Source organism: Passer domesticus, chromosome 22, assembly GCF_036417665.1.
Source record: "Passer domesticus isolate bPasDom1 chromosome 22, bPasDom1.hap1, whole genome shotgun sequence".
Taxonomy (NCBI): domain Eukaryota; kingdom Metazoa; phylum Chordata; class Aves; order Passeriformes; family Passeridae; genus Passer; species Passer domesticus.
The window spans coordinates 3306713-3330468 of record NC_087495.1 but is presented as its reverse complement, the minus strand read 5'-3'; the positions used below and the strand labels follow the sequence as shown (position 1 = coordinate 3330468).

Sequence of the window (23756 nt, the reverse complement as noted above, 5' to 3'; positions counted from 1 at the left end):
TGATCTGAAGCTGTTCCCCAAAGTACTTCTGCCATATCTTTGGTCAGTCTCTTAAGAATTACTTGGAGCATTTTAGCAGGGAAGATTGTGAATTCAGTTTTGTTTATATGCTCTAGACTTCTACACTTTCCTTTACACACCAAGACAGACCAAGGCAACCCTTCAATCCAGTCCTAACCAGAAAGGACAGTTCAGGCTGAACCTCCAAGGCATTTCTAACCCAGCCAAGCTGTGCAGAGAGAAACGAGCCCTGGCACTCTGAACAGCACCAACACACTCAATTTAGAAAATACTAAATCAGCAAAAAGCGATAATCAGCTTCTCATTTTCAGAGCAACATAAACTTTGACCCTCTCCAAATTACTGACAACCACGAGGAGCCGACGGCTTTTCCTACCGAACAAACACGTTCCTTGAGATTCCCTGCAGCATTCCCCACCCCTATTTATGTCATGTGCGCAAAGCAAAGGAGCTTTAATTAGCTCACATCCCATCGTTAGCCGAGCTGGCTAATGCAGGCTGACAGGGGCTGCTGGCGGCCGCGGGAAGCCCCGGCGGGCCGGCCGGGATGAGCCGGGTGTCCCGCAGCCGCCGTGCCCCGCAGCCGGGGCCGCTTCCCCCGGGACCGCCCGGGGAGCCGCCCCAGCAGGTGCCCGCTGGCCGGAGGTTTGTGTTACAGCCCTGAATGAGTGATCCCTGCAGGAACCGCCGGCTGTTTTCACAGACACAGAAGGCAGTCAAAAGTCCACAGCATGAACTTGGAATGACCCCAATTGCGGAGTCACTGGCGGGTTCATCTGGAGGACAACTGTGCTTTATTAAACAACTAATACTCTTAACAGATAATTCCCCTCCCCCCGGCCTTAACTCTTACCAAACCTGAAGGTCTTCATGTTTGTTTATTTTTTGGGAATGGAATTATTTGCCCTCCTTCACCCCCTTCCTTAAACCCCTCAATATACTGAAAATCAGAGAAAAAGCCTCAAGAGATCCAGTACCTTGAGTTAATAGGTAACAACAAAGAGAGACCACGTTAGGTTTGGTTTTAACATCATCCTTACCAGCTCTCTTGATTTTGATTTCCAAAAGCATTTCCATCTGCACTAACTGCAGCACTTAGGCTCTTTCCAGACAATTTCTTTTTCTGCCATGACCACCTGTGACCACACTTGGGATCTGAAAGAACCTCCTTGTTTAAAAACTAACAGGCTTTCCATGTTCTACTAGATACTTTGAAGGAAAGCCCATGCAAGCACATTAATCTGACCTGCCATCATGTGTGTGTGTCTGTGTAAATAGGGAACAACTCCGAGCTGTTTGGATCTCCTGGTACAGCTTGGCCTTCCCCCCTGGACATAGAAACACTGTGTTCACTCCTCATGGACACACAGCTAAGGAACTTCAAGTTTAAGTCTGTACTATTTAATATTCTACTCAACTCTACAACTTTAAATACACAGTTGGGAGGTGCAGTCAGCCATTTATCAAGACTGAAATGATGAATTTCCAACCCACACCCCATTTTTTCTCCTTCAGATGCTAATGGTGATATATGGGATAGATGTGCCAGTCTACCTGATGTGCAACCACTCAAAAACTGCAGGTTAAAACGAAATTTGATTTCATCTATGATAAATGCTTATTTCCAGTGTCACAGTTTATGACTTGGCAACTTTGCATATCTCATTTTACATTCTCCTCGGCTCACTTGAATTCTCCAATGAGTCAGCAAAACAGGAACAGTGCATTTTATTTTACAGGAAAATCAGCTGGTAAACCCCTTTGAAATGAAGCTCTAGAGCTGGTGTAAACCCTAAAGCTCTCTAATCTCTCTTTTTATCAATTGCCCAGTGGTCACCTGTACATTCCTCTATCCAGCTGTACATCTCCATGTATGCAGTTGCATTGTTACAGGACTCTCATACTCAATTGAGCAATTTCTCCTGGGTAAGGCTCATCCAAAGCTACCACCAATGTGTAGTTTGCTTTCGAATGGGGTGCATTTAGGACATTAACTCCACATTAAACCAGCTCTTCCCACAGACTGTATTTCTGTTCAATCTACCCATAACCATTTCTCCATATAAAATTACATTGGATTAAAGTGTGATCACTTTGTGCAAGAAGCTTTGTAAAAGAAAGGCTGAATTTAAACCAAATTGAGAAGAAAACTTTTAACCTAGATGCTGGCCACACACGTTTTATCCCATGGTACAAATGAAAACCAGGAAGAAATACTTCAAACTTCTCAAAGATGATCCTTTATCCCAAAACCTCTTTCAAAGATACTAATTACAGATACCAGATGTTCTGCACATTAAAACTGACACTTTCCATGGCTTTTGATTGCCACTAATTGGTCATAAAACTTGCTGTCTTTTCAAACTGGCAGGAAATGGGGAAATGGCCTCATCTGTAATATCCCTCATGTACTCAGCATTTCTGCCTGGGAATTTCAATTGCTTTCCACCTCATAATCTACACATTTTGATACAGATTCTCACTGCTCACGTGAATCTGCAAATCTGTGGATGAAATGCAAGTTAAACTGAAGATGATCTGCAGTGCCACCTGGACAGGCTGCAGGAACCTCTATGCTACACTGGGAAAGATAAAGATTACACTGAAGAAAACACAAAAAAAAAAATCTACATTTGACCCAAACTGTGTAAATCACAGCTGGAATAGAAAAAATTATGTTAAATCCCACTATTTCAATACCTCAACTACCCTTTGTATGGCATGACTGCCAGTTTTCCAAAAAATCCCAACAATTTAAGCTTTCATGCTCCTGTTCCACAAATGCCTCCAGGCCAAACACTCACCTGGAGCATCCTTATTAGTCTTAAAGTTTTCTTATCTGGTTCTAACACCTCACCTCTTTTCCTCTCTCTGTTAAGCACCTAAGCACCTCTGCCATCAGTCTGACCTCAGTTGAAATAAACAGATGGAAAGAAAGTCCAGGGCAGAAAGGTTCACCAGCCATAAAAGAAAACAGATACTCAAATGCAATTTGCTGCAACTCCACTTTAGGGAAGTTGTGGCATCTCAGGTGCCTGCTTCTGGAAGGAAGGCCTGTCTCCCAGAACCCTGCATGCTTCCCAAAAACCTAACAGGGAAATGCAGCTGTGACTGATGGCTTACCTTTCCTTAAGAAGCCTCATTAAAATTGAAACTTCAAAGTTCAATATGAAAATTAACCTCTTCATGTCATGAAGTTCATTAAATTCTTTTTCTCAAGAGGAAGAGAGGTACACATCAATTATTTCCATCCTATATCCTATGACTTAACAGAGTCATAACAGCTACACTACTATTTGCTCATAATTCCTAAAAGATGAGAGAATTTATGGTAGAGGTAGAAAGAAATCAGACACATTAAACACAGTATTGACAAGTCGTGAATCTTTTCAATCCTTTACCACCAGGAATTTCACTATGTCAGCATAACACCTATTTGCCAGTGATAGATACAATCACACTTTTCCATTTGGAGAACAAGCTACAGAAGAGTTTTGTTCAGCTGCTAATTCAGTGTTCAATATTCATTTCTAATTGAATCACATCTGAAACAGGGGAAATTTAGGATTTAGTTCTATCATGCCTAACGGGGGAAATAAAAAAGTGTGGATGCCAAGAATGTGAGACATTTCTACGCATATGGCAACTATAGAAGGCTCCATTCAGAGGGAATGTAATTCCCTCTGGTGTCTATATTTAGGATCAAAGAACTTTTAAAATACAGAACTTGGAATCTCCAAGGGATAAAAACTACAAAACTGTCTGTAGTGAACTTTATTTAACCTAAGGTTTTTTGCCAATTTAAATACACTGCAGCTCTCCACTTGAAAGAAGGCATTACCCACTGCATGCTCTGAAATGCATGGAAAAGCCATTACAGGGATAATCAGCACAACTATAAAATAGAAAAGCAATAAAATGACAAAACCAGATACAACTCCAATAGCTTACTTCTCCATTCAGTTGAGCAGTGTTACTTTAAAAGCCATGATTATAGTATTACTCTTTGTTTATCTATCTACTCACACCTTAACAGCTAACTCATCTTAAAATCTAGGATAGATTTTTATTTTAGACACTTCATAAGTCAGGTAGTCAAACAACCAAAATGGAGATTTTTCCCAGCCCTCAGTGCCTGAGCAGGACACAGGCTCCTCTAGTTTTGGCTGCTTTAGTTACCAGGTCCACAGAATTAGCTGCAAATTCAAGAGCCCTCTGTGGCACAGCTGAATCAGGTGAAAATTTATGCAGTGAAAATATACTTAAAAATACCTTCCTGGAGCACCAACAGCAAGATGAAAATGACCTATTGTTTCAGTTTTGTTTCTCTTGACTAAATCAAATTGTTTTTTCTCTCCACATAATTTTCTTTGCCAGTACTTTACATATCCTAGGCACACTCATATGGCACAAAGAAGGCAGAACAGCAAGTAAATGACAAATTTCTGTGTGGTACCATGAACATAACATATCCCAAACTGAACCTGAAATGCTGATTTTTTTTATCCTATGGACATTCCTGCCTTAGTTTTCAAGCAGGTTTAAATGCCTGAAAGCAGTGCAACACATAAGGAAGAATTCAACCTGACTATCTGAGCCTTTTTTACCATTGTCTTCTATGCAGCAGAATTAAGATTTGACCTTTGGAAAGAGGATTAATCAAGGAGCTCCACAATGTACTACTAAGCCTTCTTAAATTATGGACTTCCCTCCTTGTTCCAAAAGAACAAATACATAAACCATATAAAAAGCTTTGAAAAGGGAACTGTGTGAGACTTGCATCACAGAGACATTTCTGATATACCAAGGAGAAAGAAAAAAATACCTGGGAAGACAAATAAATAGTATATGGGGTGATTTTCAAAGGTATAAATGGGAAGCAGGCACTCAGCTCCTGTTGAATTTTGAAAGGAGTTCAGCATCCAACTGCCCTTCTGCCTTTGAAAATCTTCCTTCACAAACCCCTTGGTTACAAATGACTCCAAAGTTCAAAGAATGACCTTGCCCTTGTGGGAAACAGAGGAAGGCTCGTGCCTTTTAAAGGAAGATTTATGGGACTGTTGCTGCAGATGTGACTGCAATGAGGAAACACCACTTTATAGAAAGGAAACTCTAAAGAAACATACTCGATTGGGTGGAGTGGATGGGTCACCAGAGACTACACCATGAGGACAAAGCATGGACAGAAGTACTCATTTGCAGACAGACAGAGCTGCCTTCCAGCTCAGCAAGTCTTCTACCAGACTGCTTGTATTTGCAGTGCTGAGAATTACAGCACCACCTACTAGGAGGTTAAAGCAGGAATATCAACATAGTATTTTGTTTGAGTTTCTTGAAATTGAGCAAAATAGGTTAATGCTGCAAACAAGATGATTATGACAGAGAATGTGCATGTCATCTTTCCTGATGGCTCAGGTCTCTGGGTCAGATCCAGCTCTGCACTTGGTGATGGACTAGGTTTGATAATGCTAGTCCTGACTTCTCTGTAATTATACAGACTCTGCATTTCACATCTTCTGAATTACCTTTTTTCACTAAGGAAGGGAAAAAGCAGATTTCCTTGTGTACAAAAAAGTGGGAAAGGTTATTAAAAGATGAAGCATGAGAACACACACAAAGTTACCTGTTAGGAAAATGATAAAAATAGAAAGTAAAGAGTTCACAAAACCAAACTTACCAACATGTCCTTGTGTCAAAAAAAGCATTACTGCAGTTGTACACATGAAGGGACTCATGCCAACACACCATGTATGTAACAAAACATTTCAAGAACATGTTTGCTAACTATCAAGTACAGCTCAACCACGATCCACACTACTTCCTGTTTCTGACTCCTGCCTCAGACCATCCCTCTCTTGGGCACTAAATATAGTTATTTTCACTGATATAATTGAATTTTTTCAGCTTCTTTCATTCTTTAGTGAGTGTGCAGAATGTTCACCATGCAGAGACTTTGGAAATAAACTACAGATAAATACAAAGCAATATGGAAATTCTTTAGTTTGTTGCTATGTGGCACAAAACTCTCCAAACATCAAGTGTCATCATAATAATTGCTATTCACCTCAGCTTAATCACTTCTCAAAAATAACAGCTAACAACTCCTGTTATACTAAACAACCCTTTAAATACTCCACCTTTCTCTAGTGCTCTCTCTCTATGTAGATTATATACATAATTTAACACAGCTTTGTTCATTTGCATGTTATTTCTCACTTTGGTTAGCTGTTGATTTAACTTGCAAGTATCTGTACAGCAACAACAGGACTTTGAGTGGTTCACTGACTCCTATTTCTGGCATCCCTGGGATGTACAGAAAGCATTTAAGAGAAACAAAATCTATACTTCAAATGCCATTTTTACAAAACAAAGATAAAGCAATTTAAGCATGGTCAACAGTTCTATTTGACTTCTTGCCTATTGTTATAGCAAACTCTAATATCACAATTTTTACCTTTGCAGCAGAGTTTGATACGCCATGAGTGACGTTTCTGATGAGACCACCCACATTGCCATACTTTATAAGTCCAGTAACACCTTCTGAAACATCATTTAGTAGACCCATAGGGTTGCCAAGGAAATCCACAGAACCTAGAATGCTTGCTGCCTGACTCAGCAGCTCCTGTAAAATCAAGAGGAAGAATGAAATATTTCTTATGGATCACATTTACACCAGCAAGGTTGAGGGGAAAGAAACCATCCCACCCACAACAGAAGCTTATGCCAACCCAGGTAGGTTTATGAGAGAAATCAACACACAAAATACCAGTAAAATTAACATCAGTTTCATCTTAAAATGCAGTGTATTCTTAGATTTCTTCTGGGATACTACTTCTCCATATACCAAAGAAGCCACACAGCACTAACAATGGATAGTCAGGAAAGAGCTCCCATATCCTCAGTGGAGAACTCCTCAACCAAGAGAAGTTCAACCTCTGCCACAGCGTAACCTCAGTCACACTGACCTCCTGGAAGTGTTTCAGAATGTCATTAATGATGAACTCCTGAGTTTCATATGGATGGACCCGAGTGAAAGGATCCAGATTAATCACAGCATCTTCAAACCGGATCAGAGGGAAGCCCAGTGTGCTTTTCAATGCCTGAGTAAACAAAAGATATTGCCATTGTAATTCTTCTCTCTGCTTCTCATTCACAGCATCCTTTAAATGGGCAACAAACCCAAATTCTCTGAAGCTGCTGGAGTTCTCTACCACTGCAGTGTGGACACTTTGATTCAGACAGCAGTCACCCACAAACCTTTTAATTCTAAGCATTGATAGCTTCTTAGCACTGCATTTCTTCAATAACTCAAGAGTCAGTAAGTTCCCAATGCAATCTCTTTCCCACACTTGATAGGAATATTTCAAACCAAAATGTGTCTAAGATTCTATATACAACTTTGCTACATTGTTCTAATGTTCAATTAAACTCCAATCCTAAATGAATTTCCTTGACAAAACTGGCTGTTTTCCACCCTGAACTTCTGTGAAGGGATTAAGTGTCAGGACGAGCTGGAATAACATCCATAATTTCCTGTAAGCCTGAGGCTCATTTCTTAACATTATGTGGTCTAAAGAAATTCTTTAAACTAGCATTTCCTATTATTTTTCAATGAAGAAAATTAAGATTGTAATTAGTTCATAGGCCATCTGTATTTTGTACAATTTATACATAAAAAAACACAGTTAAGGTGGACAAGCTATACATCTAAATAGAGACACATGGAAATAAAATAATTTGGAAAACAATGATAAGAAAACTAATTTTTTGAGACAGAAAGAGGACCCTTCTTCTTCAGGTCTTGATAATGGCATCTGCACACTCACCAACATCAGATACCCTGAAGAAGGCAAGAGGCTTCATGCTGATGTTTTATCTTTACACATTAATCACAAAGCTGCCTGGTATAAGGAACACGAGTTTTTGTGCCATCTGCAGGCAATTAAGGCAAGTTACAGGTCTGAGTTAAGTTTGTGAGTAAGAAAAGAGCTATTTATTTTTTCAGTAAATGGATGACCAACCAGAGTAGTCCTCATTATTCACTTGGGTAGGAAGTAATTTCCTGTTTAACTATCAGATATTATATAAGACAACTTTGTTAATACTGGTACCTAATAAAAATAATCTGTCTACACCAAATTACCAGACAGCCATGTCCAAGCCAGAAACATTAGAGGTAGTTAGAAAAACTTCCACAAAGGCTCTACTGTGATTATTCCCTCCCTCCTACCCTGAACTCTCCTGGGCTACAGAAATGAATTGAACTCTTTCTGTGAAAGTCAATATACAGAATATGCAGGGACTGTTAGCATTATGGGGAAAAATGTATATGCCATGTTTTCTCTTGGGAACACTGCCAAGATGGATCCATGTGCAATCCTATACCAGGGGTGGTAAAAAATCCAAACAGAACAGTGCACAGTGCTGGGTTCTTAAAGGCATTCACCACTACTTCTGCTTCCTCAGTCTGCATTTCAGCTAATGGAATTACAAGGGTATTCATGTTGAAGGTGAAGTGCAACTACTTATTCAGGACACAGCTGCTATTTTATAGCAGTAAGGAATATCACAGCTAAGGAGTATTATAGCTAGGAATATCACAGCCAAGGAATACCCCAGCTAGCTGTTGAACTCTCTTTGGCACAAGGATTTGGTGAAAAGAATACAAGAATGTAGCACTGGTGATCTTCTGGATCATCTTGGTAAGACTCCATGACAGACAGTCATTACACAACACTAAACTTCTTCAGAAGTTTACTCATCATGATGTCCTTAATATCAAGGACAAAAAAGCCCAGTTGGTGTCTCAGTTTTGGTTTTTTGAAAAGGCAGCAGCTCAGTTCCTCCACAATGGGGAGGGTTTTTTATGGTTTGGTTGGTTGGTTTTGTTTCAACTCTCCCACCTTGGAGGGAAGTAGTTTTATTAGCTCAGAGAGAACTGAAGTATTTCTGACTGAAATGTTACATTAATCATTTTTGAAGTGGCAAATGACTGCTGCCACTTGATTGTGTACAGGCAGGTCCTAACATCTGATTTGGGAGCACTGGATGAGATTATGTTCTGGCCATAATCTGGAATCCCTGGTTCACTTCCCACCTGTGTCAGATTTATCACCATATGAAAAAGAGCAGACTTCCCACCTATTTTAAGTTCATAATCAATCTCAGTTCACTTTAATTTTCAACTGTATTGCACAGTCCTCATGCAAATTCAATTGCAATGAAACAACATTTTTTGGATGAAAACACTCAGAGTTGTCCTGTATTTGTATAAGAAGTTGAATAACTTCTTATTTTAAGACAGTAATTCCCTTCAAGCTCTTTACACTTCCATTATTCTAACTAAGGTCCTTTGCAAAGCAGTGAGTCATTAGGTCCAGTTGGCTGTGTTTCAGCTGAAATTACAAAAATGAAGGACTGTTACAGAAGAGACTGGAAATTATGCAAATTAAATGTCAGAAGTTGCTGGAACTTCTATTAACTTGGATAACGCAATAGTAAATGGAAACAGAGAATGTTAAGTTAAAACATCTACTCCCTTTTCCTCCTCTTTACTGGAAGCCCACCCTGGGAATGCATTGGTGTACCTTGAGATCCAAAGGGAGCTTGTTGGAAGTGAAGACACTCAGCTTGATTTGAGGCACGCTGATTTTCAGATTTTCAAAGTAGTATCGTTTTTGTGCTCTGCCTTGTTCCACAACCTTCTCATGGAGGTTTTCATCATAATTTTCAACCTCTGCATCCAGACAAAACACAGGAATCAGAACCAATTAAAGATAAATAAATATGGGGTTAGGAATGCACACTCTGTTAAGAGTTAACAATCCTCTGCACAAATAAAAAGTATGTGTGACTGCTGGTGGAGCCAGCAAAATTACTCATGCCTTGTGACACGAAGTTGACCTCTGAGGCTCAAGAATTTTTGTCAGATCTCTCTGCATCTCTAAAACCTGTTATTTGAGCTTTTAATCTCACTTCTAATTTCTCTTTATCAGCACACAGAAACAAGGAGATAACACATGATTATGCAATGCTCCTACTGTGCAGTCATGCTCTCACAGTCTGTTTTCCTCTCTCTACTCCCTCTGTAATTCCTTACACACTTAACTAGGAATATAATGTACAGAGCAAGCTTTCAAATATTCACTGCACAATGGCCAACATGCCTACACGGAAGACATCCAATAAATCAATTTACATGGAGAGTGACTCAAATTTGGTTGACATTAACAGGCTCATGTTATTTGTAAGAGCACCTGGGTGGTGTGAGGAAGCAGGGCAAAGATGAAAAATGACCAAGTCTTATGAACTCTGACTTATGAACAATAAAACATGTTAACTACAAATAAGAAATTATTTTTGTCTGAATTTAGGATGGCATCAGCAGATAAACTACAAATAATGGACAGTACATAAGGAAAAAAAGAGCAAAAGGAACACCAGAACAAAGGGGAAATTAGTTAAAAGGTGCAAAACTCAAAATTTGTACTTCTTCCTCATCACTAGAGATTTAAGTTTGAAAGTCCTCTGTGAAATGCAATACTGTTATTTTTCCAGAGACAATTCAGAGGATACTGTGGATTAGCAAGACAGAACTCTGGAGCATCATTTGTAGGCTTGGCCCCATTTGGAATCATGCCAAAAATAGTTCTTTTCCTGTGACAATTATTATGTAACAGTACACAGGCTACTGCATAATACAAGTGACTTTTTCAACTGCCACTCCAAAACAAACATTTCAGAAAGTTTCCAAAGCACAGATAAACACTAAAATAGGAGGATTAGAATAGTACCTATGAGATCAGAAGATCAAAAAGGTCTGTCTTGCCTCAGTGAATGAAAGAAAACTTACATTACAATTAAAACCAGGGGTATGGATGCCACAACAAAGGTCAGACAAAATTTTCTTGCAGTGAAGCAAGAGGAACTGCCCAAGGAACAAATTAACACAGATCCCACTTCTAGCCCTGGGTTAAATAAACAAACTAAACAAGTCACTAAACAGAGTGGCATGCTAAATTAATAACACAATTTCTTTTATTCCAGTTCAGATGAATCCAGATACAGGAACTGAAAATGAATACTGAACTCTTGCAGAGACAGGCTGTACTTGGGCCATCACCTGAGCTCTGCAACAGGCACAGCTCCACGAAGAGCTTCACAGGGGCCACTGAGACATTTCCAGCTCTGCTCAAGAGTGGGAGGTTCCACACAGCCAAGAGTGTGCTGGTGTTTTCTACTTACTTTATACACAAAGATCATAATAGTTCTGTACATTGTAAAAGTGGGCTGTGCAATTTTATACCACACCTGATTCCGACTGGCCGTAGCCAAAGAAACTCAATAGCTTCAGAAGCAGTTTCTCCTCAATTTGAACTGTGAACTTTCGGGCAGTGATCATCAGATGCTACAGAGATAAACAAGTCTCAGTTTACAGCATTAACACCAGATATATAATCCATGTAAACTATCAGAAAGGACAACGTGCTCTATTTCAATGGAATATTTTCAATTTCATGGATTTGTAGCAAGACTCCCACCTTCAAAATGTCTTTGGTAGCTTTCTTCACTTCAAGTTATCTACAACTAGTGATGATTATTTCAATTTTATGGAAGGCGTTGTGCTTAATTACCTAATCCTAACACTTCAAAATTCAGCTGCATTTCCAACACTAAAATCAGCTGCTTTTCAGTACAGAGTCAAAATACATGGGTGAAGATTCCAAGTGAGAAAGTAAGTCTTGACAACCAACTCAGTTTTGCCATCACAGTACATACCACAGTTGGTAGATAAATTTACCATTAATGTTCCCAAATGACTGCAGTGCACAGAACCAGGTTTATGAGGCAAGATAACAGCTTACCACAGAGAATTTATAACCTTTTATTCAACTCCTGAAGAGCAAAACATGGATATTCTGGTTCACTGTGCTACAGTTCTCAGGAGAGAGTAACTGCCTTGAAAAGCAAGGTCAGAGACATGGACAGTCAGGGCTCTGGACTGATTTGTCACATTTTTAAACATACTTATTACCCTGTTGATCATTGTATTATAGCTTTAAACACTGCAAACATGAGAAGGTGGACACTGTGGCCTTTAAGCTTCAGAACTGATTCAACAAAGTGCATTTCACAAACCACTGAATTCAGATTGCAAGTAAAAATTAAGAACAGGAAAGTCATTTAAGCAAAGTAATACCTATGTTACACAAACAAAACATTGTGGTTTACCTTGTATATATCAGTCAGTGCATTTTTACTGGGAAACTTCATGGCATTGACTTGCACAGCAGGTGCAGAGTCCAGGGGCCCATTCTCACTCCTCCTGGGTGTCAGAAAGAGCATAAAAGGCTGTGTGGTGCCAAGAAGTTGGTTGTCCACCTACACAATGGACAGAAAATGGAATTGAAACTCCAGTGATATTTAGGAATTAATTAAAATTTAGAAATAAATTAAAATCTCAGTCATTGCTCTAAACATTTTTCAAACCTATTATGACTCAAAAAAACTGAAGCAGATGCATGAATAAATGAATTTATTTCAAAACAGCAAGTACCTGTATATCATGCACACTGAGCTCTAGCACCTGACCAGTCGAGAGCTGAGTGTAGTGCACATTAATGTTGGTGAGGCTTGCAAACACAAGCTCTTCAGGGACTTTGTTGACCAAAGACAATCCTATTCCACCTTCCAGTTTCACAAGCACCTGAGAAAAGAAGGGGAAAATCTCACCACTAACAAATCAGCAATGATAAAATCTGTGATATCAAATATACATTTCTGCAAAGAAGTTATTTTTTTAGGATCATCTTCAGAGAGACTGAGCAGCTCTTCAACAATTAGTCTTAGATTTAAGAGGGTTAAGACATATTAACCCAAATTCTGAGAACGAGAAGCTTTAGCAGGAAAATCTGAAGTTCATAACACGAGGTCATCATTAGGAGAGGTTACTGACCATCATCTCCCTTCCGGAATATAGAAAGAAAAATTAAAATAAAAAAGACAAGCACCAGTTGTCATATCTTACTTCTAATTCCTGCTCTGTGTCTGGATTTTTGAACTTGCGCAGATCTTGTTCCGACACGGGAAGTTGCTCTCCTTCACTGAATGAACGATCATTTCTACGTTGGTTACAATCAGTTATCTGAAAACAAATAAATTACTACAATGATCCCTTTCATGTATATAAATAACAGCTACATTGTCCTACCTTAGTAAATTATCTTTTTAAAAAATTAAGGCCAAGGAAACTTTTGTACTAACTATTCTGGTTTATGATATTCCCATCCCCTTCGTGTCACTATAAAGGCAGCTTTTCATAAGGATTTAAGGGTGTAATACAGAAAAAGAATATTTCCAGCATAAGCAAAGAATATAACTAGATTCTAGTTAATGAAGGACTGTCACCTGCAGAACTCTAGTTGGCCCATCTGGGATGACTCTCACAGCCAGTACTCCTGAGCCAGGCCTCATCTTTTGGTTTGTGAACTGCTGTTCAGGTGGGACTGGCCCCAAAAGGTCAAGTGAGTTATCAGGCCCTAGAACAACTTCAGCTCCATCATGAAGACCCTGGATGCCTCCCTTTGCCTGGAGAAAGAAAAAAAAAGTAAGGAAAGAAAATTAAGTAATTAAGCAATAGGTAAACACTTCAGATAACTATTTGTGTGTATTAATTTAAAACGGTATTTTACTTTCCTCTCCTTATTCTTCAGAAATTAAAGAAAAGCAGTCCAGCAGCATTTTACTTGATATTACTGAAGTTTCTACTAACTCATGTTTAATTAATTGGCAGCTAAAAGGAGCAGCCAAGATTGATAATTAAGTAATTGATAATTAGGCAGGTAATTGATAATTAAGTGGGAATTAAGTATTCCCACTGCATGTTTAAAACTGAAGTTATCACATCATCAAGGGACATTGGAAAGACCTTCCTGAAAAGTCTTCCAAAATGATAGGAAGCTTTTTGAAAGATGAACTCTGGACCTTACATGAGAATGTAAATCCTTACTGAGCCAATCCTTATTTCTTGCTGTCTAAAGACAGCAATAAAGAACTTTTTTGGTTGCTTCAAGTAGAAACTTACTAAGCTGCAGTAAAATGATCAATGCAATATCATGGTACTAACTAAAATACTTTTATAATTTCTAATTAATAGTGCAAGATCTTGAATTATTTGAAATTAATAAGAACATTCAAATATAAATTTAAAACATAAGGTGCTTGCACAAGTTTGTTTTGCTCTGTATTCTGAACTTGTCTCAAAGCTTTTAGCTCACTTTAATACCAAGCCCAATGCCTGTCATCTACATCAGCAACAAACAAAACAGGTTTGACACACAATCAGTACTGACTTGGACAACAAGCCCATGGATGCCACAGGTCAGCTTCCCATCCTGAAAGCTCCACGTCTGGGTCGTGCTGCGCCGCCGGTCCGGCCTCCTCAGCATCAGGGGCTCGTACCTGCAGGGGAAGCCTCAGTGCTCACAGGATGCTCCTCAGAACTTTTACTCTGCACTTTGTTAATGCTGAACATTTATTTTGCCCCAGCTCATTTTCCTAATCTCTCTTCTGAAGTGCTCTGTCAACAGTCACCTGCTGAAGAGGCATCAGCCACGCTTTTACAAGTATTTCAAATCACACAGGTGATCGTGAGATTTTCTAACAAACCCAGACAAAATCCAGCTTTTTCATACTTTCCGAATTCAGAGAATATCAGATTAAGTACGTTTCCAAAGACATTGTTAGACACCCCCATCAGTTTCCTGAGGAGCTGTATTTCAGTACCTGTTATTTGTGACAGCTGCTAGGCCTGCAATATCCAAGATCATACTGGAGTCCTCAGAGCGAGGAGAAGGTTTGTGGGGGTTATGAGGAACTGAAGAACCTTCATGGCAAAGCATTCCTGAGTCCGTCATCCTCCAGAGCTGGGATCGCTTTCCTGGCTCCTGTTACAGAAAAATTCAACATTTAAATACAGTACAGAGCAAGTATTTTTCTTCTGTTTTGCTATCAGAGGCTTTGAATTATAATTCCTGGAATGACTTGTATATATTTAACTTCAGAGCTCTGAATCAGAATTAGGAACTAGATTGGACAAAGGCTTCTGATTGAACTCTGATATTCAATGAATACACAACAGCAGCTAGATGAAGAGCTGCATTTAAAAGCTGTTTGTTAATCTCAGCAATATTTAAACACAGTTTCTATTTCTTAAGAGTTCCAGAAATGGATGACTTGGCTTACAATGCTCCCGAAAAGGAAGCATGTCCTACCTTGTAACTTCATGAGAATATCCAACACACAACTATCATATTCTGCTGTCTAGGAGGCATTTACAACCTTCCTTGCCTGTTCCCTTTTCTGTCACCTTTACCCCTATAAAAGTCTTATACAGAAGGATCAATAACCTAGCAGTTTGGAGTCTTTCCCTACCCTTCAAAAGTTAGAACTTTTTTTTTTTTTAACACTGTCCTACTCTCAGCATTTAATTTTACTTCAGCACAGAGCAAGAGTGTTACTAAAAAAAAAAAAAAGTCAAACGTGTCCTGGTACCTTTTTTTTCAGCAAAACTCGTTGAGTCTTTGGAGAAACATCGAGGACAAGCTCTGCATTTGCAGCATCCTTATTTGGAGTAACTGGTCTTACACTTGGCTCCTGTAACCTGGAACCAAGAAAACAGCATCATGTTTGTTCAGAGTAGCAGCTTCCTCTGCAGCACAAATTAGATCTGCATCAAAATTCTGTTGGAAGTTTACACTTCCAATACAACCCATCAGAGTAACATTTATATTGGGGGATTTTCCCCTCTTGTTAGGAATTACCAGGACAAGCTGGTAACTTGAGTACATTCTTAAAAGGGGCTTTGATTTCTCACTGGAACTAGGAACTTCACAGGTAAAACAGATGAATTAGAACAGTTTCATACCTCATTTTGAGGAAAGTAACAAGGCCCTGTATCAATCTCCCAGAGGTGTTTTCAGTAGCATATAAATGAGTGCAAGTTTAAACCTCACATGCATGTTGTAAGTAGGTGTGACTTGTGGTGAAGTGTCCTTTATACACCAAATGACATTAAGCCCCCAAAGGGGGACCCCAAACATCCCAGCTCTTCTGAGACCACATAGTGGGGTCACAGCAGATGCCAGATGCTAAATCCTTCTCACTGTGTGATGGAATAAACTGTCAAGCTGCACCTTAAAGCAAAGGTGCTATGTCCAAATGAGGTAAAATACACACATTACTAACAGCCAGATAGCTTCTGAATTTGGCATTTCTTCTGTTAGCTACAAGGTAGACAAAAGTTTAACTCCATGTGAAAAACTTCCGAATGGTAACCATAAAGAGAATAATAATTTGAAATTAATTAATTAAAGCTTAATATGAACGTTAAAAGTACTTCCATCAAAGATATCAAGAATTACCCTGAGAAAGTATATGTAGCAGCAATATAGATGAAGTTTTCATAGTAAAGCTGTTTGCTGTCTTGGAAGTCATTCATGCAGCAGACAACTTCTGAGGAGCCTGCTCCTTTCACCGTCAGTGTGATGAAGGGATGCAGGATTGGCTCATCCCATGCATAATCCAGAGAGGTCATGGGCTTCACATCAGTGGACAGCCTGGGCTCCACCACCCCGTGCTGCTTAAACACAACTGGGACCTGTAGCAGTCAGCACAGAGGAGTTCATACAGGAATTGTTCATCAGACAGACTTTTTGCTATCATTTGCTCATTTACCAGGAGGTGATGACTAAAACATGTTCAGATCACTTCCTTTTTTTGCCCTCCCAATCATTTCCATATGCATATTCTTCCATTCAGTTCTCAAGTAAAGAGAGTCTTAAAGGGATGATAAACATAATCTTTGCTTTTATCTGTCATCTGTGTGAAATGTCTGCAAAATCTCTGCAGGCCCATGGAGCATCTCAAACCCTGCTAACCTAAGTTAGAAGACTAGAACAGATTAAATACCAGCCCTCTTATTGGTAATACTTCTCTTCCTTGTAAGAAATGGAGACTTTTAAAGAAGAGATTTTTAAAAAAGAGACTTTTAAAGCCACAATGTTACCACTATTATTTGAAAAAGATGATGTAGCTGACATCATCAGCTGACATCAAGCAATTTTTACTAGAACTTCAGAAAATTACAATTACTACAGACAAATATACAGACTTTCATTTTATCTCATTACACAAGGTAGTCATCTCCCACTTCTAACAAAGTGGCAGAATTACTATTTTTACTAAAAAAAGGAAAAACATGGGGTTTGGTTCTTCTACCTTGGAGAAGTTGTCAATGCGGAAAGGCGGCGGCAGCTGGTCGGTGTCGCTGAACGCAATGCGATACGTGGCTCCTTGAAGGGTGATTTCTACTCTTAAGAAGTAACATTTTCCCAGGGTGTCCCTGAAGAAGATCACAGTACAAAACGTGTAAACTTCTGATCTGCATTATCTGCAGGGTTAAACTGCTGCTTCTATCAAAACACAGCAGCTGCAGAGGATTTATAGGTCACAGCTACCTCATGTTAATGTGGAAGGAACTGTTCTTGTTGACCTCAAAGCCCCCAGACCAAATGCAGTTTGGGACATCCATCAGCCTCACACACAACAGCTGATCATAATCATTCCGTGGCCAGTGGAACACGACACTGGAACCAGGGAGGGTGGAGATGTAGCCATCAGGATTGGATGCTCCCTAGGAACAGAAATTGGTAAATAATCCCAGCACTGAAAATTTCATTATTAACCAATACACCTCTAAAATACAAACACAGCCATTCTCCTGTCAGATGGACGCTGCTGTTGGAATAATGAGAAAGATCCTCATAACCAGCCAACAATACTTTCAAGAACAATGTCTGCTCTTCTTGGTGAGCAGAAGCTGTGACTAAGTACAGTCCTGGGGTGACTTTATGATGCTCTAATCTTCATTCATCTGCGTAGCCCAGAAATAAGTTTTGCACCCTTAAAGCCTGGTTCTGAGAGCAAAGTGGGGAGAAGAAGAAGCACTCAGTTTGTTTTCAGAAACTGCACTCATTCCTCCACATTCCTCCTCCTGGACTCTGCTGTGGATGGACAGACAGCAGACAGAGCTCTCCTTTGTTTTTAGTTTTAGCTAGCTGAGGCAGAGAAGTTCCCTGGACTGTGGCTTTTCTTTTTCTTTGGAGCTGTTTAAACCTGCTCTGGCCTGAACACCAGAAGAGGACTGGCAGCTCTCACATGTGGCCCACCAAGCTGGGCCTGGGCCATGGCATTTCCAGTGCTGGAGGGACTGAGAAGAGACTGAGTGAGCCAAGCTACAGCCCACAGAGGGACTTTGTGAATTTGTCATCTCTTTTGGAGCAGCAAGATGTTTTATTGTTTAATATTGGCGATTTTTTGTGCAAGTGAATGCTTTGCCTATTAAATAAACAGGTTTTTTCCACTTTTCTCCAAGGAAATATTTTCCTGAACTGGTTGAGGGAAGAGCCATTTGAATCTGCTTTCCAGATGAACCCCTTCAGAGGTTCTCACCCAAATTTGCCCTAAACCAGGACAGTACTGTACTAAAAAGTCACAACCAGGAAGCTTCTTACCTGACCTCTGGCAAATTCCCGCTGAACAAAGGCCAGTTTGTAGCTTGATTTATTGTCTAACAGGTACCGGGGAGCAAAGGTGACCATGCACGTGTCAATGTAACGGCCTCTGCCTTTTTTAACATCAATTCCTAGTAATAAAAACAAGGTGAAAATATAGCTATTATTTACAAAAGAAAAAGACAGCTCCCAGAGTATATTTCAGAGAAGATAAGTTCTTTCTTGGGCTCCTGAAGTGAAGCCTTTGTGCCATACAACTGGAACATTATTTTAAACAGTTAATATAACCTTATGCCATCTGTTACTCTCTACTTCTCAAGTACAACTTATATACTGAAGACAACTGAAGATAAAAAACCCAGAAACAATTCCCAATCACAAATTTATCAATGCAAGTAATTATTTCCCTTTTAAACATATGAAAAATTCCTTGACAATCACTGCAGAGTAACTTCCAGATTCTCATTTAATTCAAAACTAAAACCTGCTTGTACTTCATGTACACCAGGAGCACAAGGAATCCAGAAGCTGCACTCCTGCACATCAGCCTATGCAGGCACCACCAAGCAAAACCCAGAGAAGCAGCACATGGCTGAACAGTTACAGTACACAGACACTCAAAATAATCAGAGTAATGTCACGGGATTTAGAATGTACTTGGAATTAACATACAAGGGGAATAAAAACATAGAAGCAGACAGAACAGTTTGACAATGTAATTATTAACACTCCAAATGTAAAATTAAAAATAACTGAAAGCTAATTTTTAAGCTAATAAAGTTCAAAACAAAGATATAAAAATACTTAGAACACTATCTTTTGTTTAATGGTTTTCTCTGGACCCTCAAAAGCCTTTAAGAAGATACATTTCCCTGCTGCAATTGTTCTGTTTCTTGTGTCGGTGGCATTGTAGCTCACCAAGAGTTCCACAGGGTTTTCCAGTGCTCCCATCCCCACTCACCAATGTTATAGATGAGGCCTGGCCTGTTTCCATGCTGGATCACCTTAAGGGCTCTGACACCACTACCACCATCCAGGGAGAAACCCTGGCACCAGCCAGGCATACCATCAGGATGGATTCCTTTCCCAACCCGCATGGTACAGCTAAGGGCAAGAAGAAAACACAAAGCTTTAGTCATTTAAATGAAGGATCAGGTAGCAACACGATGCTGATGATCAAACACATGCCCAGATAGAAAAAGAACATCTGTGTCTGGATGCAGAAGCATTTGAAGCCATGATAAATCTCTTACTGAGTGACTCATTCTGCATTTCTGCCATAAGTCCTTTCAACACACTGGTAAGGAGTCAATGGCCATGTCCTGTAAAAAGCTTGGCAATTTCCAGACTGATTAATCATGATACCCAAATGCTATCTTTTATATTTGAAATTTAAAAAAAAAAAAATGGAATAAATTGAGACACAATAGAATTGGCCAACTAAGGAGCTTTCAGTAGGAAATGTCTAAGAATCCAATATGCTCAACACAGCATTAAAAAACATAATCATTTCACAGGTCATCTTAATACTTTCATCTTTGTAAATTACCTCCTGATTGCCCTTCTTACTTACAAGTTTGGCTGTTCTTTATCAGCATAACAGAACAGCAGTGGGCTGAGGCTTCTAGCAAGCTCGTGCTCCTCAAACTGGCCAGCTGCATCTGTTTTTGCATTATCTTGTCTGAAGATAAGCGGCAATCCTTTAAGTGAACACAGAAGAAAAGAGTGTTAAACTACACATCACCTTTGTACAAATTAAAATGAGAACTGTAACAATTTCAAATTAAGGAACCCAAGATATTTTTGTTGTAGTATTTTAGCCATTACTGTGCATGAATTCTCCTTCAAGTTCTTCTTAATCTTCTTTAAACAGCTGTTCACAGCTGCAGGTCATGAGACTGCTCCATGCAGACCTGAAAGTGCCAATGGAAGTTCACACAGACTCACTGCAATTCAGACCATTGCCTTCTCAAGGCAATTTCAGTCTTTGAAAATCAAAGAAATTTCAAAAGTGATCTAATCTATACTGATTTATTGAGAGGCACAACAGCTCATGTTTGAAAATCTGTAATATAGCAACCCAATGTCTAAGTTACCTGCTGTAACATGCATCAAACAGTAGCTGCTGGCACTATTAAAAACATTAATTCTTACAACCTTTATTCCTCTTACGTAGCATTTAAAAACTTTGACTAGAAAGCAAATCAAAATACTACAGGAAATCCTTATTTTCCACTTCATGATTACAAGAGAACTTGCCTGTTTTGTTGATTAACCAGTATGGAGCTGAAATGAGTATTTTCAGAGAGCCCTCAGCACGACACACAATGCGGATGGTCAGATTGAGCAGCCGTTTGTTGGCGTCGTACAATCGCATCCGCACCACGTAGTTCTGTGTCCCTGGAGGAATCAACAGCTCTTTGCAGATTGGGAAGTTCTCCAGCAATACCCCTATGAAACAAAAAGCAGAGCAAAATAAAACATCACCCACACAAACATGAGGTTTTTGATAAGCACTTAAGCTGGCGTTTCTTGATCTCCCTAAATATTACAAAGAGCTCACCCTGATCAACTTTTATATCTGCCCAGTATAGTAAACTCTGATCTCATGAAGAAATGCCTCAGTTTAAGACACAAACAGCAAAACAAGTTCTGTAAGGGACTGTGCTTAGGGCTAATTATTGCTTTAGGCATTACAGGTCTAGCCTGTGTTGAGTATCTCCACATACACTCTCAACACCAATTATTTCTGTCAAAAAGAAAAGAGCAAAACTACCCAAAATATTAGGAGCTTATTTGATTTATTCCCTTCTTTACCACTGTTCTCTCCAGTGTCCACTCTCATGAAAACAAGAACTGAACAAGGAACATTCCAAGTGACAGCTGACAAACCAGGAGGAATGATGGCAATACTGGGTTGGTTTTTTTCCAGTGCGTTCACTTAATTAAAAATAAGAAGCTCTGCAACCCAATGAAATCATCATTTAAATGCTTTCTATTTTTCCACTCTGTGCCATAGCTCCTTGCAGAACAAGTTTCCTGGGGGTACAGAGGGGAGCAGCAAATGGTGCCTGAGCAGGAGCCTTACCCAGCTCGATGTTCTGGGCTGTGTCAGCCGTGTGCAAGGCGGCCTCTTTGCCCGGCTTCAGCGTCCCGCTGATGGGCAAACCCTTCACGTAGAACTCCAGCTCACAGGGCAGCAGATTGCAGATCACCACCGTTGGCAGGAGGTAAATGGTATGCCCAGGCTGCCTGAAAATCTGCTTAGCACTGTCAGAGAAGATGCTGGAAGGCATGTAATCTGGGTAGTTTTCTTTCTTTATAGCCACGCAAAACCTGGGAATGCCGAGACGTGAGAAGTGAATGAATTTGACAGAACAATTAAACCCAGTTTTTCTGTATTGCACTAAGTCCTCAAAGATGCTCTAACTTCAGGATTAATAAGAAACACAGCACTTAGAGTTGTTCTCCACATGTTCACTTTGTAGATTATTATAAGGTATTTTTTATGTCTGACATTAAGAGTTTTCTGATTTTAATCAAAGACTGAAGTTAGTTCCCCAAAAACTGGTCTATTCAGAGACTAACAGAAAATGGCTATTATTACCACCTTTAAAACTGACTTTCATAAACTTGAAAAAGCATCTTCTTAACTGCTACTAAAAAGAGATTTTTAACCATTAAAGTAAATTATAAGCATGTTCTTAAACATAAATGCTGAATGTCTCCTTCCCAGTAGATATATCCTTGCTCTAACCACTTGGCATTTCACTTTTCTATTAGTTAATGTGAAAAATTGAGTTGGTAAACCTTCATTTTAAATAATTTGTTTGTTTTGCTCTCTGTGATACATTAAAGACCAGCATATTAGGAAATGAACTATGCAACTGACACAGAGCAATAACTACACAGTGTGCAAAGGTCATTTCCTGACACAATTTCCATAATCCCTGTACTAGTGTTTCCCAAATTCAGAGCAGCCCTAAATCAATTGTATTGAAAAACTACAACATTCCATTAAGTCCTCACTATGCAGACACATTTTTTGCCTCAGAACCAAGCAGAGAACATGGAGGACAAAGAATGAATATTTGTGAACACTCTTTTGGAAAACCACTCATTATCCTAAGTGAGACTGAGCAGTTAGTTTAATGCAAGTTCACATTCTATTTTCTGAATTTTCTTTTTTTTTACAATAAACATTCATAGTGTGCTTTGTATTGTCAGAGGTTTAACAGGCACTGCCAGAGGAGCTTCAAGGAGCCCTGCAGAAACAGAGCAGCTACACTTCACTGCTTTCTCACTATTCAACAGACCCAATAAAACATCCCACTAAACTGCAGCAGCTTTCATCTCTAAGCCTTTTCTTTCCTGTTATTTACTCCCACAGGATTTCATTTATCAGAGCTTACAGAAGAAGAACTAGGCTTTAATTACCTGAAAAATCGGCTGTTTTCAGACTCCATGGAATGGCACTCCCTCTTGCTGCTGCACACCTCTGCTGCCTTCTGGACATTAGTCCAGTGAATAGGAGCCTTGCAGAAGAAGAATCCCATTCCTTTGGGCCTGGCTTGCAAACGCCAGGATGTGAGATGTAATGGAATAGCAAAGGAATCTCCTGGCATAACTGCTGGAAGCACTACAGGCTCTGCAACCAGAGAAGAAAACACACATATCAAAAGAGGCTCCTTTACTGAAAACCATAAAATTTTGAAGTACTAAGTCTCACATTTTTAAGGCAATACGTTTAATTTTAATGTAAATCAACTCCTCCTTTATGCATGTTTCAAAACCCAACCAGTTATTTTCAGCTCTATTAACAATCTGGCAGCAGACTAATTTCAGTGTGTAAAACTGAAACAATCTAAAAACTTGCTGGTACTGAAATTCTTTAGTGAAAATGCTTGTTTCAAAAACCTCATTCTTCAAACCTTTTGGGTACATTATCAATGTATCATTAGATCTGTACACTAACCCTCTGCATGGTAACACCAAAACCCTCTAGACTGCTGCTAAAGAGACAACTTTGCTACATACAGAAATAAGATTAAGTCTTTACAGAGACTCAGCTTTCCCTGTTTGATAAACAACTGAAAATCCTACTGGATTCTCCAGTCTCTTGTTGACTGTCTTCTTCTTAACACGACCCATATCCTGTCCAGG

At 39.4% G+C, this 23756-nt stretch overlaps 1 protein-coding gene across 5 annotated transcripts in view; it reads right to left on the bottom strand.

Moving 5' to 3' along the window:
* The window catches only part of VPS13D (vacuolar protein sorting 13 homolog D), a 97781-nt gene that overhangs the window by 30291 nt on the left and 43734 nt on the right, over nucleotides 1-23756 (bottom strand). For all 5 annotated transcript variants that reach the window (XM_064397135.1, XM_064397138.1, XM_064397137.1 and 2 more), the window contains 20 exons: nucleotides 23031-23241; nucleotides 21682-21929; nucleotides 20853-21044; nucleotides 20167-20293; nucleotides 19555-19697; nucleotides 18594-18724; nucleotides 17538-17713; nucleotides 17299-17422; nucleotides 16443-16678; nucleotides 15574-15682; nucleotides 14806-14966; nucleotides 14373-14481; nucleotides 13429-13608; nucleotides 13049-13165; nucleotides 12578-12727; nucleotides 12253-12402; nucleotides 11332-11428; nucleotides 9609-9757; nucleotides 6987-7121; nucleotides 6476-6643 (listed from right to left, as the gene is read on the bottom strand). In XM_064397135.1, the coding sequence (XP_064253205.1) occupies nucleotides 6476-6643; nucleotides 6987-7121; nucleotides 9609-9757; nucleotides 11332-11428; nucleotides 12253-12402; nucleotides 12578-12727; nucleotides 13049-13165; nucleotides 13429-13608; nucleotides 14373-14481; nucleotides 14806-14966; nucleotides 15574-15682; nucleotides 16443-16678; nucleotides 17299-17422; nucleotides 17538-17713; nucleotides 18594-18724; nucleotides 19555-19697; nucleotides 20167-20293; nucleotides 20853-21044; nucleotides 21682-21929; nucleotides 23031-23241 (3113 nt within the window). The remainder of the gene's footprint in view (nucleotides 1-6475; nucleotides 6644-6986; nucleotides 7122-9608; nucleotides 9758-11331; nucleotides 11429-12252; nucleotides 12403-12577; nucleotides 12728-13048; nucleotides 13166-13428; nucleotides 13609-14372; nucleotides 14482-14805; nucleotides 14967-15573; nucleotides 15683-16442; nucleotides 16679-17298; nucleotides 17423-17537; nucleotides 17714-18593; nucleotides 18725-19554; nucleotides 19698-20166; nucleotides 20294-20852; nucleotides 21045-21681; nucleotides 21930-23030; nucleotides 23242-23756) is intronic.